General features: G+C 33.0%; 2 protein-coding genes across 3 annotated transcripts; one reads left to right on the plus strand and one right to left on the minus strand.

Annotated features, from left to right (window-relative positions):
• Positions 1-173: 173 nt before the first annotated feature.
• Positions 174-5953, minus strand: LOC123318603 (F-box only protein 28). Its single transcript, XM_044905266.1, has 6 exons — positions 5720-5953; positions 4023-4326; positions 3423-3867; positions 3082-3320; positions 2755-3022; positions 174-2696 (listed from the first exon to the last, which is right to left on the minus strand). The coding sequence occupies exons 2-6, from the start codon at positions 4296-4298 to the stop codon at positions 2380-2382; spliced, it is 1545 nt and encodes a 514-aa protein (XP_044761201.1). The 5' UTR covers positions 4299-4326; positions 5720-5953; the 3' UTR covers positions 174-2379.
• A 585-nt stretch (positions 5954-6538) lies between these two features.
• LOC123318884 lies at positions 6539-15661 on the plus strand. Of its 2 annotated transcripts, XM_044905654.1 has the most exons (4): positions 6539-6691; positions 9431-9763; positions 12697-12866; positions 14702-15661. In XM_044905654.1, exons 2-4 carry the CDS (start codon positions 9690-9692, stop codon positions 15244-15246), a joined length of 789 nt encoding a protein of 262 aa, XP_044761589.1. In that variant the 5' UTR covers positions 6539-6691; positions 9431-9689; the 3' UTR covers positions 15247-15661. The 2 variants fall into 2 exon arrangements, with proteins under 2 accessions (XP_044761589.1, XP_044761590.1); XM_044905655.1 differs by lacking the exons at positions 6539-6691; positions 9431-9763 and adding an exon at positions 11167-11376.
• Positions 15662-16010: the final 349 nt, after the last annotated feature.

A 16010-nucleotide genomic window follows, 5' to 3' on the forward strand; every position in this document is an offset into this window, starting at 1 on the left:
GGTAGTACTTAGGATGGTTGTGGCAGAAGAGGTAACAGTTTCATAACCAATTCTATCTCCTTAATTTTGAAAGTAATTTTTTCAATTAGTGGCGTTAAACTTGCAATTATGAAAGTCTGTTGGAAGACTTTTTTACTTGGATTCATGGACATTCAAAGCTAAGACAAAATGAATTCACACAAATTATTTATTGTACCTAAGTCAGATACATTCAATAATACACATATTAATTTAGAAAATAGATTTTTTTCATAAATTTTTCAAATTTTTATCATCTAATTCGTGTTCACATCTAGTCCAACTGAAAATATAAGAGATCACTCTTATAATAAATTGAACAAAATTTCATAAAAACCATTGATACAAAAATTCATTAGGTCTATCTGCTATGAAATTGTAGTCAAACAATATTTGCTATGCAACAAAACTTATTAAGCTAACTACTACAGTAATGATATAGTCATATTTGATATATCTTTTGTGATCTTGAGTTGAGAAAATATGTCGGCAGAAACCTCCACATAAAAAAAAACGCCTTTTTTAATTTCAATAGAACTAAGAATAACTGCTCAAGTGCAGCAAAAATAAATTACTAAAATATTGCAAAACTATATACAATAGGTGAATTGGTTCTCAATTATTTGTCACTCGATCAGAAAAATTAAATTGCACATAATTATAAGCAACTCTGCCAAACAGAAATAAATATTGCAAACATCCAATGCAAATGAAGTTTCAGTGTAGTTTTTCTTTAAATAAATTTACTGTAACAGTCCTTTCTAGTATCTTAAACACTTGAGAACCTAACACAAAACTGAAATTAATTTATAATATTAGCAATTTCAATAATTATGTTACATATTACTTTCAATTTTTCTCAAAATTATTCATTATAACACACCAGTCCTGACAATGATAAATTTAATAAATTCGTTCATTTATCTTCCAATAAAATTTATATTACAGTACTCCTTTACAGACTCAACTAAATATTAGTCAATGAATTGAAAAATATACAGTTCGATTATGAATCAGACACGATTCATTCATTCAGAAAGCAAATATAACAATGCCTCAGGAAACGCACTCTGCAAATCCTCCGAATTAAAGGAAATTGTTTTTAAATATATCAATACGTTTGTTGTTGTTAAATTACCCTATGTTCATGAAAATGAATCTCAAACAAACAGAAAATCGTTAACCTATACTATAAAATAACGATAGTTTGGATTTTTGAAATAAGAATGGAAATATCTGATTTTTAATAATCTCCCATAAATGAAAGAAATTTTGATCGGGATTTTAAGCAATTTGCCTAGTATTTTCATACCACCATTCACTCTGATTATCGTATATCTGGAGACGATTCAAATTGAATTATTGCGTTGCAGTGCATATATTGAAGCAACTGGCATAGGCGAATTGGGAAGAGTTTTGTAAAATGTCACTATGACAGAAAAGTTGCGACAAGTCATCTTCTCAAATTTTTCGAAAAATTTCTGTATGATATTTTTGCTCATTTATTCTTGTTGAAAGATGTTAAAATCTGTAACTCTATTGTTAATACTCGACGTATTCACCGTTTCATTAAACAAAGATAAATGGCTGTATGCATTTCATTAAATAAAGATTAAATTCTTGAAGAATCTTTATTTCATAGATTTATGCTTGAATGGGATTTAAGAATTTAATCTTTATTTAATGAAACGATTTAAACAGCTATACATTCTTGCATCATGTTTATTCCATAGGATCCCTATGAATAAAGATGGTTTGTTCAATGAAACGGTGCATATCATGGTAAGTAGTTTTTTTACCACTAGAACTTATATTTTTGATACCAGTAAACAATTTTTCTTCCATCAAGATACCCTCTTCCTTCCCTTAAAAAACTACTAAAAGAAAAAATATTTGAAAGAGTCAAAAATGAAATGTGACTATCAAAATGAGTTTTTCATCATTTTCTAAAACTCGCGAAAGAGAGCTGAACACAATTTCCATATTGAAGCAATTGAGAATTAATTTGCCAATAGATAAATTATATTAATATCATAATTTCTATGATTAAGTAGGCGCTTTTTTTTCAATAAATTAAAATTGATATTAGTTTGTAATCCTATGATTTCTTAGTTCTTTGTGAAAGAACGAGAATTTCAACGCGTGGAAATTTTTAAATCAAATGAGATCGAAGATAATAATAAATTAACGAATCAAAATTATTCAGCAGATAAAACCAATCGAGTTTGCCTCCAATTTTCAACATAGGCTCAATCATACTTCGAAGCTGTTAAGTACATCAATCTGAAAAATCTCAGCGATCTTAAGAGAAGTACATTTTCAGCATTCTCCAACAAACTTTCCATTCTTACAATGAAAATCTTACAAATTGTACAATCTTTTTCCACGTACTTTCGAACGTCTTCTCATGGTCTTCTTGCCCTTCACACCGCTTTGGGCGTTGTTGGATCCATCAGAATCATTAAGTTTCCTTTTCATCCTTTTGGGTCCGGAGCTGAGCGCACTGTCTAAATTGCCAGTAGACGAAGTTTGGTCTGATTGTGGAGGGGTGTCTGTTGTTGTCTTCGTTTTCACTGGTTTTAGAATCTCTTCCAATTCCGGTTCTATCTCGGATTTGCATTCAAATGATTCCTCCACTTTCATGGCAGCCATATCGGATAAGGGCTCTAAACCTAGACCTAAAGCAGACAAGAATAGTGGCCAAATTGAAAACTAATAAATTAAATTATCACTCACCCTGTGGATCAACCCCTTGGTTTACCAAGGCTTTCAATTCTTCCTGGTGGTAAGTGATGGGATTACCGCAACCGGTACAAAACGGAGGTATTGCAGGAGACTTAGAACGCCAGTACTGCAACTCCGTCTTGCACTTGTTCAGCTCTTGTAGCAAGGTGCTGAATTTCCTTGAGACCTCCTCGTTTTTCTTGTCATATTCATCCAGTCGGGCTGCATATTCCAATGTCTGTTGTTGCTGTTCGGCCAGTTGCTTTTGTTGGTCATTAATCTGGAGGGAAATCTTGGGTCATCTAATTTGCGAGAAACATGTGGGTGAAAATAGAATACCTGTTTCTCTTGCTCTGCGGTTTTCCTCTTACAGGCTTTAAGATCCTGGCGAAGAAGAGACAACTGGCTGTTATATCTCTTCATGCCTTGCTTAATTATCCTGATTCTCTTTCTCAACACCATGTTGGCTTGAGGCTTAACTTCACTCTCCACATCTAGTTCATCATGGGAACTATGGCTGATATCCTTGGACTGCTCTGGTCCCATCGGTGAAGCGTCCAGCGGGTGCGGACTAGAAGCTAAAAAACATTTGAATCCAGGTCAAAGGTGGATCTACCCACTTTTTGATTCATTTGTTACATACTTTTGGGACGCCAATCGACCTTATCTTCGTAATTTACCTGGAAAACTACTGGAAAAGTTGAAGAACTCCGAGCCAAAATAAGCAATCTCTGGCAAATCCGGTTCTATCTTCTCTTTGAAATACTCCATGGCCATGGTGGATAAGTCAAACAACTCGTCTGTCACTTTATAAGGCCTGTGCAGCTTGGGAGTGACCTTGATGTAGTGAAGGATGTGGTAAACTTCATCCAGGATCTCCCCCGGAAAAAAGCAGCAGTGCTTTCTCTCAATGTGCTTGCCAAACGACATCTGCATCAGCGTGAGGCGCATGTGAAGCGTCTCGATAATGTCGCTTTCGCATGCCAAGTGATGAGTCCTGCGTGCAGACTCTCTTCTTGGCATTTTGCTCTTGATCTCCTGAAATCGCTGCAACGTTTGATTTTGTAACCGCAGGAAGGTAGAGTTCAGGATGTGGGCACAGACGGCATCGAATCTCCGGCATACCTGAAGAAGAAGTCATCTGTCAAAAATTTGACAATTTTTTTTGAGAAGTTCAAATGAAATCTTTCATTGTTGAACATTCGAAACACGCAGCTGCTATTTGCTTAATACATATATAATTTATGTTATAACATTTTAGAACACATTTTAAAACTAACCAATCTAACTTGACAAATATTTTTGAAGCTCAGATGCTTCAAAATCTTCTCCAATATCTCTTGTGGTAGATCTAACAAGTTACGAGAGTGAGTTACTGGCCTACTCTGACTCCCGCTAGAACTTGCTACCGCTGCGGTACTGCTATTTCTGGTGTATCTGCTGGTGCTTGGACCAGAAGACTCATCTCCACTTCCACTTCCAGATCTTGTGTATCTTGCTGGACCAAAACTGGTGGACTCATCTCCACCAGTTGTCATTTGTCTTGTAGAAACCATTATTCTGGTTTATTTTCCACAACGATTTCTGAAATGGATTAAATCGTAAGGGAATAATGTAAGTGAGAATATAAAATGAGCGCAACGAAATGATAAGTCCCCCTTAAGAGTTATTAACCATACCAAGTTATTACTTATACCAATATTAAATTTAATTTAACGACAATAAAAATATTTTCTGCAGGATTAAATGTTTTGTTATATTTCCATGTTATAAAACAATCTTTCCAGAAGTAAAGTGGTTCTGCAATCTTTCGCATTCACTTCAAAAGTGCATCAGAAGATAATGAATCAACAAACTAAAAAAAAATTGCTATCCATTCAAGCGACCAAGTTAATTTATTATTTTTAGTATCTCAATAACATTTCAAAAAACCCTATCATCAACATATATTTCTAAATGAAAAACAAAACAAAAATTACCTTATGTTCACTTCCCAACGAAATAAAATATGGAGCTGAACTGAAATGTAACATTAGATATTTCTTCTTCAAAATGAAATTGGGAATGAACAAGGAAGTGTGCAGTTTTGAATTGCTAATTTATGACCTATTTAATCGAAGGTTCAACTGAAGATTCAAATTAGAAAAAAGATAAGAGGCCTAGTTTCATTCATGATTAAAATATGTAAACTCTGCATTATGTGACTATCTCTACATTCTAGATTTCATAAAAATAATCAATAATAAATAACCAATATGAGAAGGTTATTCTAGTTTGAAATAAAGATGGTATACTTTCTACATAGTATTGAAAAATAGTTAAAAGACAAATTCAAATAATCAAAGTGAAATTCTTTATAACATGGTTTTAGGATGCCTCAGAAAAAGTGTATATTGGTATTTCTTTGATTAAAGAACTAAAATCTTAACATTCCCCTTCCTACCCTTGAATGTGAAAATCTAATACATATTATTCAAATATACCAAAGCGTTTTACAATAATAATAATAAGAAATATAGCAGATCTTTTTCAGCAGATTTTAGTTATTTATTGAATCAAATGTACACAAAGAAAACTCCAAGTGATATAAAGATTTATTAGAACAGTAAACAAATTAATAAGATGAGCCATTCCAAGACTCATTAACTGGAAATAATTTCAAATACTTATAACAAGGCTCTAATCATAGAATAAAGGAATTGAAAAAACCGGATTGTTTTCTTGATCAATATCCAGAAACTTCTGATAAGAGAAAAAAATTAATTCATTAATCTACAATTTCTAATCAATTAGCACTCGGAACTTGAAAGAGTATTTTACCAATTTTTTTAAATTAATCAAGATGATGAATTTGGTATAAAAGTCGTGGAGAGATCGAGAAAGTTTATGAATGATCCACACTGGATCTTTTATATAACAATAAAAACAGTATGTCATTAAAATATATAATAATCTAAAATGGATGATCTCTACTTACCTAGAACAGTGATTTTTTTCTTGTTCCTAAACAACTTTTGAGTTAGCAACCATCGTATAAACTTAAACTTCTATTTATCCAGAATATCAATACTTTTAGTGAAATTCCTATAAAAATAATATAGAACTGTTTAATTTGGAATTAAACATTTATCAATATTCTGGAGAATAGAGGATTTTGAAACATTATTTGTTCCTGTTCCTGACTTTGCTCAGTGGGGCAAACGCAGAGGCAAGAGGGGGGGAGGGCAACGGGTAAATATGTTGACGCATCTATAAATCGTTACAGAAATTTAAATTCTGGCATATGGCCTCAGGATATTTTTAAGAAGCTACTAGTTTATTTTGATTAAAACTTTTTTGTTGACTATTTGATCCACTAGGGTCCTGTTCTGATATGTATACATAAATATATGTGTACATAGTAGAAATACATGTTAGTTATTTCTCACAATAAGAAAATGAGATCTTTCAAGGAAGAGTTTTCGCAGCCTAGTTTCTTAAAATAAACTACATATTTAAAAAAACATTCAATTGATACAATTATATGTTTAATCGATATCAGAGTCCCACCCCTAGGAAACTAAACGAGTCCACAGTTCACAGACTCCGTGTATCGTGAATGCATAAAATTGTTCATTGCATTCCCAATTAAACTCGTTGAGATATTCATTTTTATATTTTATAGCTTGTTTTCGAATTTTTTTAAGTAACAAAAGTCTAAAATAGATTTATAAGTAGAAGGTCATATAACAGAAAACATAACATAACAGAAAAAATGTAAAGTTTCTATGTAATGTCTGCGCAGTCGCAGTGAGAAATTTTGTTGATGTAATGTAATAAAACTTCATTAAACAAGAGCATACTTCACTTTTGTTTTGACAGTTCGTCACCGAAAGTTAGTGTACATACTAATTATTTTTTTACAAAAATGTGCAAGATGAGTTGTAGCAATCTCAGTAGAAAAATTTTGGTGAGTATTCTTTTTAATTAATTATAATTTTGTAAACATTTTTCAAGGAAAATATGGGAACAAAGGCCTTCCTGAATATTCTATTATTACATTTGGAGTTCTCAAGATGTGATCCTAAATACCGATTGAAAAAGATCCTTTGTTAATGTTTTCGATGTCGATGTTATTTCGAAACATTAAATATGTAATAAGTTTGCCTAGAGTTCCTTCAACATCGAGGCATACAACAACGTTTCATGTAAATGTGCATTTAAAGAGTGATTGTTATGCTCAAAAAAAAAGGAATACTTCAGATAACACATGTATGAAGGAATGGAATGCTCCGATTCATCGAAATAATTGAGACCCATCAAAATATTTCCAATTCACACTGAAGTTTTTAGTTTTTAGATTCAGTTTTTATCTGGTGGTATTTTTTGTGCCTTCACGTCTGATTACATAGTTTTTTTCTAACACTTGAGTAGAATGTTTGTATTGAAGATTGTTCTGCTTAGAAACAATTGAAAATTGAACCAATGGATAAACAAATTGCTCAATTGATTCAGATGGGCTCTTTGTACAGGTCAAATTATACTGACATTTTATATAAAATTCACCTAGAAACAGTGTGCAAGGATAATATTGTGAGATATCAATACTCTAAAATTGTTTTGATGTATAAAATTATGAAAGTATTTATGTACGTATGTATTTTGCAATAAACTTGAATGTGTGTTCAAATGAGGTGCATTCAAAATGAATAGATAAGACCCATTTTTATTTCAACTAATTCCACCATATACTTCCGCATCTCTGAACTAAATAGAAAAATTCTAGCAATACCCAAATTTATCATCACTTGAAGAAATTCGATTAAAGTTCGGAGATATGATAAAACTGACAACGCCGTTACATATCCAATGAACAGACGTCACCTAGTGTATATTAGGATTTTTCTGAGAAGTAGAATTGTTATTATTTTTATTTGGATTATGTGATAGCAACTAAAGCAAGTCGTTGTGGGCGACAAGGTCGTACGTTGATATTTTCCTACTAGCTCGTGTTGGTATTGTGATTACGAGGGGCGGTCATAAATTTTATATACAATCTAGAAATTGGCCTTTATGATGAGCGAAAACTAGATGTTGCCAGGGAGATTCAGGAATTATTGACATCCAAACAGGCATGGAATGTCCAGACTCAGGTTAATCTAGGGTTACAAATGGAAACTTCTGCGGTGTTATACAAATAAAATGTAAAAATATTACCTAGAAAAGTATTTTTCTCAAGAAAAACTGATCGATAAGCATTCAAAATTGCAACAAATTATTTCCCAATTTGTTCGAATGATACAACAACATAAACAAACAGCAAAATTCAAAATATCTCCGGTTAGTGCATGGACTTATGTGCAATAGCAGTAATAGGTCTATAGGTCAGTGTTATTCCGAGTACCAACCTGAATTTTGCAACTCAAAATCTTACTGAAAGGGCTATTGCCAACATATATAATTCCTATTTTCCTAAGCCACCTGAGATGTCAATAATTCGTGAAGCGATTGTAGATCACGTTATTTTCAATAAATTTTTTGGTTTATTATTCTCCCTGTGATCTGAAATCATGGCAGCTTGTGACTTAAATGGAATTGAATAACTTGAAAGGTCATAATTTTCTAACTGAAAAAACTTGACAACAATATGACAAACAGATTCAAGCCCAAAATACATATGGGTATGAACTATCCCGAGCGATTTAAAATGATGAACTTAGCACAAGAACATTTCTACATACTAGAAGATTTCAACTACTATAATTGCCATTCTTTGTCATTTATAAGTGACAATGTAGATAGGAGAGGATTAATCAGGGGATTGAATATTTTTCGAGAGCAGTTTCAAAAATATTACCTGTCGTTGAAAAAATAAAACTAACAGTGAGTGAGTGAGTGAGCAGGAAGGGATATCATTGAATTTTCGTTTTATTCGCATGATCTTGAAAACCAAATAGATATCGTTATTAAGATTAATTGATTTTTGTAATTTTGCAACTAGCAATGAAGAAATTTTCAAAGTACAATTTTGGAAAACTGATAAATAATTATATCTGCCTATATTTATGCAGAAAGATTATGGACCTCTGTTAGAGTAGTTAGTATTCAAAATTGTGGATGGATCTTTTGTGATCAGCTAACAAAAAAGTAATATTATCGTGTTCAAATTTGTGGTAATGTGAATAGTAATGATAGGTTAGTATTGATTAGCTAAATTCATGGATGGAGTTTTTTGAATGCTGTAAATGATGACATTTTGTTCAAAAATTTTTTTCTTATTACACTCTTTTTTTCCTGTACGACAAAACAGGTATTTTGCCGAAAAAATGGAAAAAGCGTATGAAAGGATCTAAGAAACCTTCTGTTGAAATATCAAAACTCACCCTGTACAGGTGCCATTTTGTAATATCGAATTTAGATTTCATTCTATAATTTTTTACATCCACTTTTTGTAAATGTTATTTTTTTAGAGGATCACCTTCAAATTTTTTCTGCCTATTCAATTTTAACAGAATATATTTCAAGTAACAATCAAATTGAAAATTTAACAATGTTTCTATTAGACAATGCAACGAGTCACTCTTGGCAGTCGAAAAACCATGACCGTGTCGGAAAAGTGTCCAGAAAAGTTTAGTCTATGCTTTCAATCCTATTCTCGTTTTGGCAAATTTCCAATGCAACGTTCTAACCCGTGATTTTTCTTTTTCAGCTCAGTAAAATGGCCAAAGCTTACTCTTAAGCGTATCCCGACCAAATTTATACTTACTTAATATCTATAGTTCATAATATATACCAAGCATAACAAAGCCGCCTTTTTCTACTCTATAAAAATCAGTCTTCTATTCGATAATTACCAGTTTTTTATATAGTATTTATTCCGAAAGATGTTCAACTGATCGGTTCTGAAGGAATTGCATACTTTTTCTGGCTCATTTTTTATTTGAACGGGATAAAATATAGATTTGGTCATGGCTGCTTCTGAGGGAAGATCACTGTCTGCTGCCGTATCCATACCACAGTGGATGAAGAATAAAATGAACAAGTAAGTATTTGAAGCTTTATGTTTTATGAAAAAATAAAACTCATTTCACTTCACTAAAGCAATTTGAGAATAATAACGAGGAAAAATTTCATATCATTTTAATTTCAATTTGATTTTGTGGAATAGAGGAGGAAAAAATAAACATCCCCTAAATTTTGACGGCTATCGTTTCATCATAACTATAACCAAAACATAGGAAGTTTAATAAAACTCCCTAGCATTCAAAATGTGTCGTTAATATAGTTTTGATTATTGAATTTTCATTGTTTCAAAATATAATATATTAAATGGAATTTTTTAGTAATTGCAAAAAAATGTTATCTTGAAAAGAATTGATAATATTTATGAAATATTATTGAGAAATCTTCCAAGTTCTAAACTTCCAAATAAAAAAATCGAGGATGATAATACTACTGGAAGATTGTTATCTAGTTAGTGTTTATTCATATCAAAGAATTGCAAATGAAACAGAGAAATGTCAAATTTAAAAGGAAAAATAATTCAATTTTGAATAGAGTCGAAATAGAGTATGGAATGTTTAAGTGTGGCAAAACAAACAATCAGAAGATTTGTATAAAATGCATCTCAATCGAAATACAGACAACCTATTTCCATTTCCCAGTAATACACAACATACTGGGTACTTTCGGGGTATTAATGTCGCAGTGAAAATTAATTTTTATTTTTATATGGATAAATTAATACTGAGATTAATAACATTCAAATTAATGGAGAACTATGTCTGCAAATATATTTCTTGATATTTCTTTATTTTCTGCGACGAGATCTTTCAAATACATTTTCAATATTTGTTACCCTTTTTTTATTTGTGAATTTGAGTCTTATTGTTAATATAAATTCATATAAAAAATTACATGAGAAGAAATAATATTCCCAGACTTTTGTTATATAATAAATGTCAAACTGTTAAAGTTTTGATTAAGTTCTTTCGGTTTAAATTTTTCATAGAGCTTGATGTAAATTGATGGGGATTATTTTTCTTAAATATATCACTTTTATCAAGAGGGAGAATCTGTTTCTGTTTGTTACTGATTTTTTTGTTTTTCTTTTTTTCATGAATCTCTAATTTATTTACTAATTTTTCATTTCTTTTATATATTATCTACAGTTGTTATATTTATTTTCACAAATTCTTAAACGTGATGATACTAATTTTTTCTCAATATGGAATGGAGAATTGAATGCGTGTAATATATTAATTTCAATTTCTAGTCCGTCGATAGAATTTTGCCAGCCGGTAAGTTACAGAAATCATTTGATAACGCAGTTAAACGTTTTTTCGCCCTCTTAAATATAACTGGCACGACTCTGGACGTATCATCTGACTTAACCCGATAATTCCGGAATTTTTTCATCCGTATCTCGGTTCACTCGAATTTCTTATTACTCGAAACGTTTTGAGATGCATCTCGAATTGTTTAGTGCGCTATCATCATCTGTGATATTTATTAGCATTTAGTGATCCTACCGATGATTGCGAAATACATTTATCGAATAATATTCTGAGCGCAGTTAGATACGCAGTTGACTCAGTCTTGAAAGTTGGGTACGAGGAATTTCCCAATGTTGAAAAGTGGAAAACTTTCGGTTAAGTGAGTATTGTTGTATTTTTGGAGTCATTTCCACAGTTTTCCGGATCTTATCTACGTATTTGAGCAATTGATTATCTTTTATTTGTTCCTGTTGAGAAGAAATGTCTTTTTTTCTCTTAATGAAATACAAATAGGCATTCAAAGTCATTCGATGTACTACTCATTTATTCAATTATTATATGGCACTTCGGAAATTCCGTGTTTTGGGTTCACTCGCTGTGTTAAATTTTCAATAATTGAAAAAGGCTAATCCCTAAAACATTTTGAGTGGACGTTAGTGAAGAAAGATGTTACAGATTTGAAACTTTAGTACTTGCATGGCTACAAGGGTAATCCAGACACTTTTATAAAAGCAGTCGTGAATAGAAATTCCTGGATTCATATTTCATACTCGATTTCACAATTCCACGATAAGAAATATGGTTTATACTTTTCATTTTTGCCATGAAATTGATTTGAAATAAAATGTCTTTTTCACTTATCAAAAGACTGGTTCCAACGAAAAACGTGAATTTTATGAGGTACTTATCGTACAAGTATAGAGATTGATGTATTTTCTAGATTTTATACTCCTCCGGTTAGGTATTGCAGAGTACATTCAATTCAAGGGCTCGAATTATCTGAATTTAAACTTCCATTCGTATTGATAGTGGGATAAATCGCTTGAGATGTTCTCCCTCAATTGTTTCTCCTTTCATTACGACAAAATTTTGTTTGGATATTCGAATCTGAGAGCATTAAAACGAACGTTTCCATTACATCTTGATAGCAATCAGATTCTCGCCAAATTCTTTTATATAACAGTGGTTACGAAAAGTTTTCCACATCGTTCAAGGTTTGTTCCACTGATTGACACGCTTTCTTTCTCTTAGACAATGCGATTTTTGCGTTCTGATCAATGACTGATCAGTTGATGGATTATTCGCTAGTTTTAAACCTGGTTCTGTTTGACGAATTGCGATATGTGAGTTTATTGATATTGCTGTAAGAATTTTTCACGAATCAGCCATCAGCTTGATTACCAAAAATTGGCTTAAACTGGTTCCACGATTTTTTATTTGGAGTTTAAAAATGATTTAGTGCTCTCATAGAATTTTTTATTGAGTTAACGATGATAACTTGTGTTCTAGATCTTTTGAAACCCTTGATAGGTACAATTTTATTGTTGCGAAAAGTTTAGGGGTATGTACCTAATACCGTCATTGAAACAATGAACCAATAAGGAGGCCGAAAGAAAATCATGACCTAAAAATATACACCTTGGCTTGGATACAATTTTGAAAATGAAGTATTTTTTCAACAGTTTTCCTTTCTTTGCAGGTTCGATTTCGAACAAAGCGCCTTCTCACCAACCGAAATAGACGACAGCTACCTGTTGTATTATCGTTATCCAAGAGAGGAGGCAAAAGAGAACAACAACTCGACCATCAAGAAAGTGGACGCGTCTAAGTACACCTTACCCTGTCAGAAGTACCTGAGCAATGGAAACGGTGAGTTGAAACTTGAAATTCATTGGAAATTGTTGGAGGATAGAAGTCGTTTAGCTGTACAGGATGTGTACAACAACCAACTGATCACCAGTCTATTGTAAAGTGGCCTTATTGTGTGCCCAATTTTGCGCGATGTTTTTAAAACTATCTGAACCATGAGAGAGGTTCTGCTCTCTTGATGTTCAATATCAAAGAATATCGGCAATTCATAATAACACATATTATCGGTCAGGTTGCAAAACTCTCCCACAATGACGAAATAATAGAGGGAGATGAAAATTTGCAAATCGGCTGATGCAATCCTCGAAAAGAGACTCGGATCTCGGCTTCTAATTTTTCTTGCACGGGTACAAGGTCGGGAAAGCAGATTCGAAGATAGGCGGACATGAGACGAACCTTTCACGACGTCACTAGCGGGAAGTGATCTCCGTATAATGTCACGGGATAATTATAATGGAGCAGGTGAATGCCGAGCGCGCGCTGGGAATTTTTCGAGAGCTACGTCGCTTTGTGTTCGCTCGAAATCTACGTTTATCCAAGGAAACATTTAGATTGAAGGTTCCCAAACGATGGTTATTGAACCCTGATGAGGTGTTATGGCGGAGTTGGAAATTGGAATTATTATTGCCTCAAAAACCATTTGTCCTTCTTATTACGTCTAATAATACATTAGTACCGTAGATTCGGGTGACTTGTTACGATTTTGAAATTCAACTTGTCATATTTCGAAAACGGTGACCTATTTTCATGTGAGAAAGAGGTTCAAATATGCTAAATGACTCAGACTATTGATTAAGATATATACCATGCTTCAGAATTCTGATATAAATTTTGAAAAAAATAAATTATCCTTGTCCTAAGTCGCCCACCGATTTGGGAGGCTAGGCACACAGTTTAAAATCCATTTATTTCTCAACTCTCAAATGAATAAGGTGACTTAAGACAGTGTATAGTTTTGAAAAATTAGAATTTGTGGTTATATAGTTGAAATTCGGTAAGGAAATTAAATTATAAACTCCTATTACAGCGAAAGTAAATATATTGCAACTCAAATGTAAAAAAACTAAATAAAACAGGGGAACTTTGAATTCTTTCATTCTTTGGTGATTCCTTTGTGGAAATAACGTAAATAATAATATCCTGCGAAAAATCGGCATATTTCCTGCTGCCAATGCGCCGCTTGTATCTATTCGGCATTGTCCCAAGACATCCTATGAAACAATAAAATAAATGAATAAGATCCGTGTTGCCGTTTAATTTGTAAACAACCTTGTTTCATGACATATCTAATATCCCAATATCCCACGTATCCAGAAAAAAAAAAACATGCACAAAGTGAAACACATGTATAGGACACTAGAAAGTATGAAGGCCATAAAAAACGCGCTTTTACTCTCCTGTCAATTCAAACGCTCTGGTCAGGGCAAACTCAACAGGAATTAATTGTTAAACTAACCGAAAAGACGCTACACAATCTTATCAAGTTTTCCTCTTCACTCATAAATGGTAAGAAACAAAGAAATCTGCAAGGGTGGTAATTGTTCCAAGTTACAGGACTGTCCCAAGTCCGCCGAATCTACTGGTATAATTTATTTATCTGTAGAAATTAACAGTTTCCAAACTGAAAAAGAATAAAGTATGCAATAAGTTGAATATTAGTTTAGACAGTACTAATCAACCGTCATTTTCGAACAGTTTTTAATTGATTTTTTACTTGAATTGAAATTGAAGTTACTTGTAACAATGGTGGATGTTGTACATATCAAAATCAGCCGATAAGGTCTCCTCATATGACGTGAGACATCCAAAATTAAAGTTTTTTGAATTTTTTTCAGATTGCGCAACAGCGCAACGTGTAGTGTACCCCATCCAGGCGAAAACAAAATCCAGCGGTGTCGATGACGGCTTCAAAGGAGAAGCCGCCAAATGCGGCAGCTCCATCATCAGTTTGGCCAACATGATGGTCTCCGGTAAGATTGTGAGAGGGTTCGACGTTGCACCCGAAGGGCAGAACCCCGCGGACAAACCGCCCCAAGGTTTCGACCCCATGATGCGAAGGGGAAGCAAATCTCTACCTGCTTCTCCTCTGGGCTCGCCCAGGGAGTCGCCGAAAGCACGCAAGAAATACAACAAATATTTCACGGGTGCTTTCGTCGATTCGGACGCCAAACACCAGGGCAGCTGGATTCTGTCGAACTTGCTCGCTAAAAGGGAAACCGTCTCGCAGTCTTGCGATCTGATCGCGGAAGAAGAAAGCGAGGATACAAAGAGCCTTCACCCGGAAGAATTCATAAAGCCTGTGATGAAGAAGAAGTCGACACTCGTGCCAAAACCATCTGAATTGAGGGAGATGAATTTCTGGTCACCAACTTCTATGTAAAGATATTCGTTTTTAACACAGTTCACAATTTTTGGTTATCATGTCGACAAAGCACCATGTGTTAAGTTAAGAACCAATTTTGTAACTTGTTAAATTTTTCAACAATGACGAATCATATTTGTTTATAGAACTTTTTTCAAGACTACTCATGAATATCTCGATTTGTGTTTTATCCTTGCAATGATTAATAAGTTGGTTGAATGCAATTTCTAGAAATTTTGTAAATATGTTTTCTTAACATTAGTTTTTCCCAGATTTCTCTCAGTATTTAGGTTATGAACATCTTTTCTGATTGTAACCTACTTTTTTCTGATCTTTTTATTTATTTTTTTTTTGGTAATCATCTGATTAGTAGATTTAAGGATGTGTAGGTGCGAAATCATTTAATAAATAAAAATAATCTTATTTTATGTGATTAATTGTTTCATTATCCCAGCAACCCCCTGAGAAAAGCAAATATCTGGCAAATTCCTCCGACCACTATGTCGACTTCATGCCAGGAGACATGATAAATTCACAAAAATTCGAACCAAAAAAAATTCAGTATGTTGGTATCTCAGTACTGTTTTCCATTGACGCAATTGGAGATTTAGTCAAATAATTGCTGTATATTGCTAAATAAAAGCGACAAAATATAAGTCGTATCAAATCCATCAAGAAAAAGTAGATGCTCACCATAGTTTCGGTCTTATTAGACCCCCTCAGAGAACAACCTTCACCTTGATGAAAAACGTCTAAGAATTGATGGCCCCTGCTAGTAGGCA

The sequence above is a fragment of the Coccinella septempunctata genome, chromosome 8 (genome assembly GCF_907165205.1).
Source record: "Coccinella septempunctata chromosome 8, icCocSept1.1, whole genome shotgun sequence".
In the NCBI taxonomy this organism is placed as follows: domain Eukaryota; kingdom Metazoa; phylum Arthropoda; class Insecta; order Coleoptera; family Coccinellidae; genus Coccinella; species Coccinella septempunctata.

Coding starts and splice junctions, on each gene's coding strand:
- LOC123318603 (XM_044905266.1), bottom strand. CDS start 4,298: ATGGTTTCTACAAGACAAATGACAACTGGTGGAGATGAGTCCACCAGT. Junction 3,321..3,422: donor CTTTTCCAGTAGTTTTCCAG/GTAAATTACGAA, acceptor AATGTTTTTTAG/CTTCTAGTCCGCACCCGCTG. Junction 2,697..2,754: donor CCAAGGGGTTGATCCACAGG/GTGAGTGATAAT, acceptor TGTCTGCTTTAG/GTCTAGGTTTAGAGCCCTTA.
- LOC123318884 (XM_044905654.1), top strand. CDS start 9,690: ATGGCTGCTTCTGAGGGAAGATCACTGTCTGCTGCCGTATCCATACCA. Junction 9,764..12,696: donor ATGAAGAATAAAATGAACAA/GTAAGTATTTGA, acceptor CTTTCTTTGCAG/GTTCGATTTCGAACAAAGCG. Junction 12,867..14,701: donor GTACCTGAGCAATGGAAACG/GTGAGTTGAAAC, acceptor AATTTTTTTCAG/ATTGCGCAACAGCGCAACGT.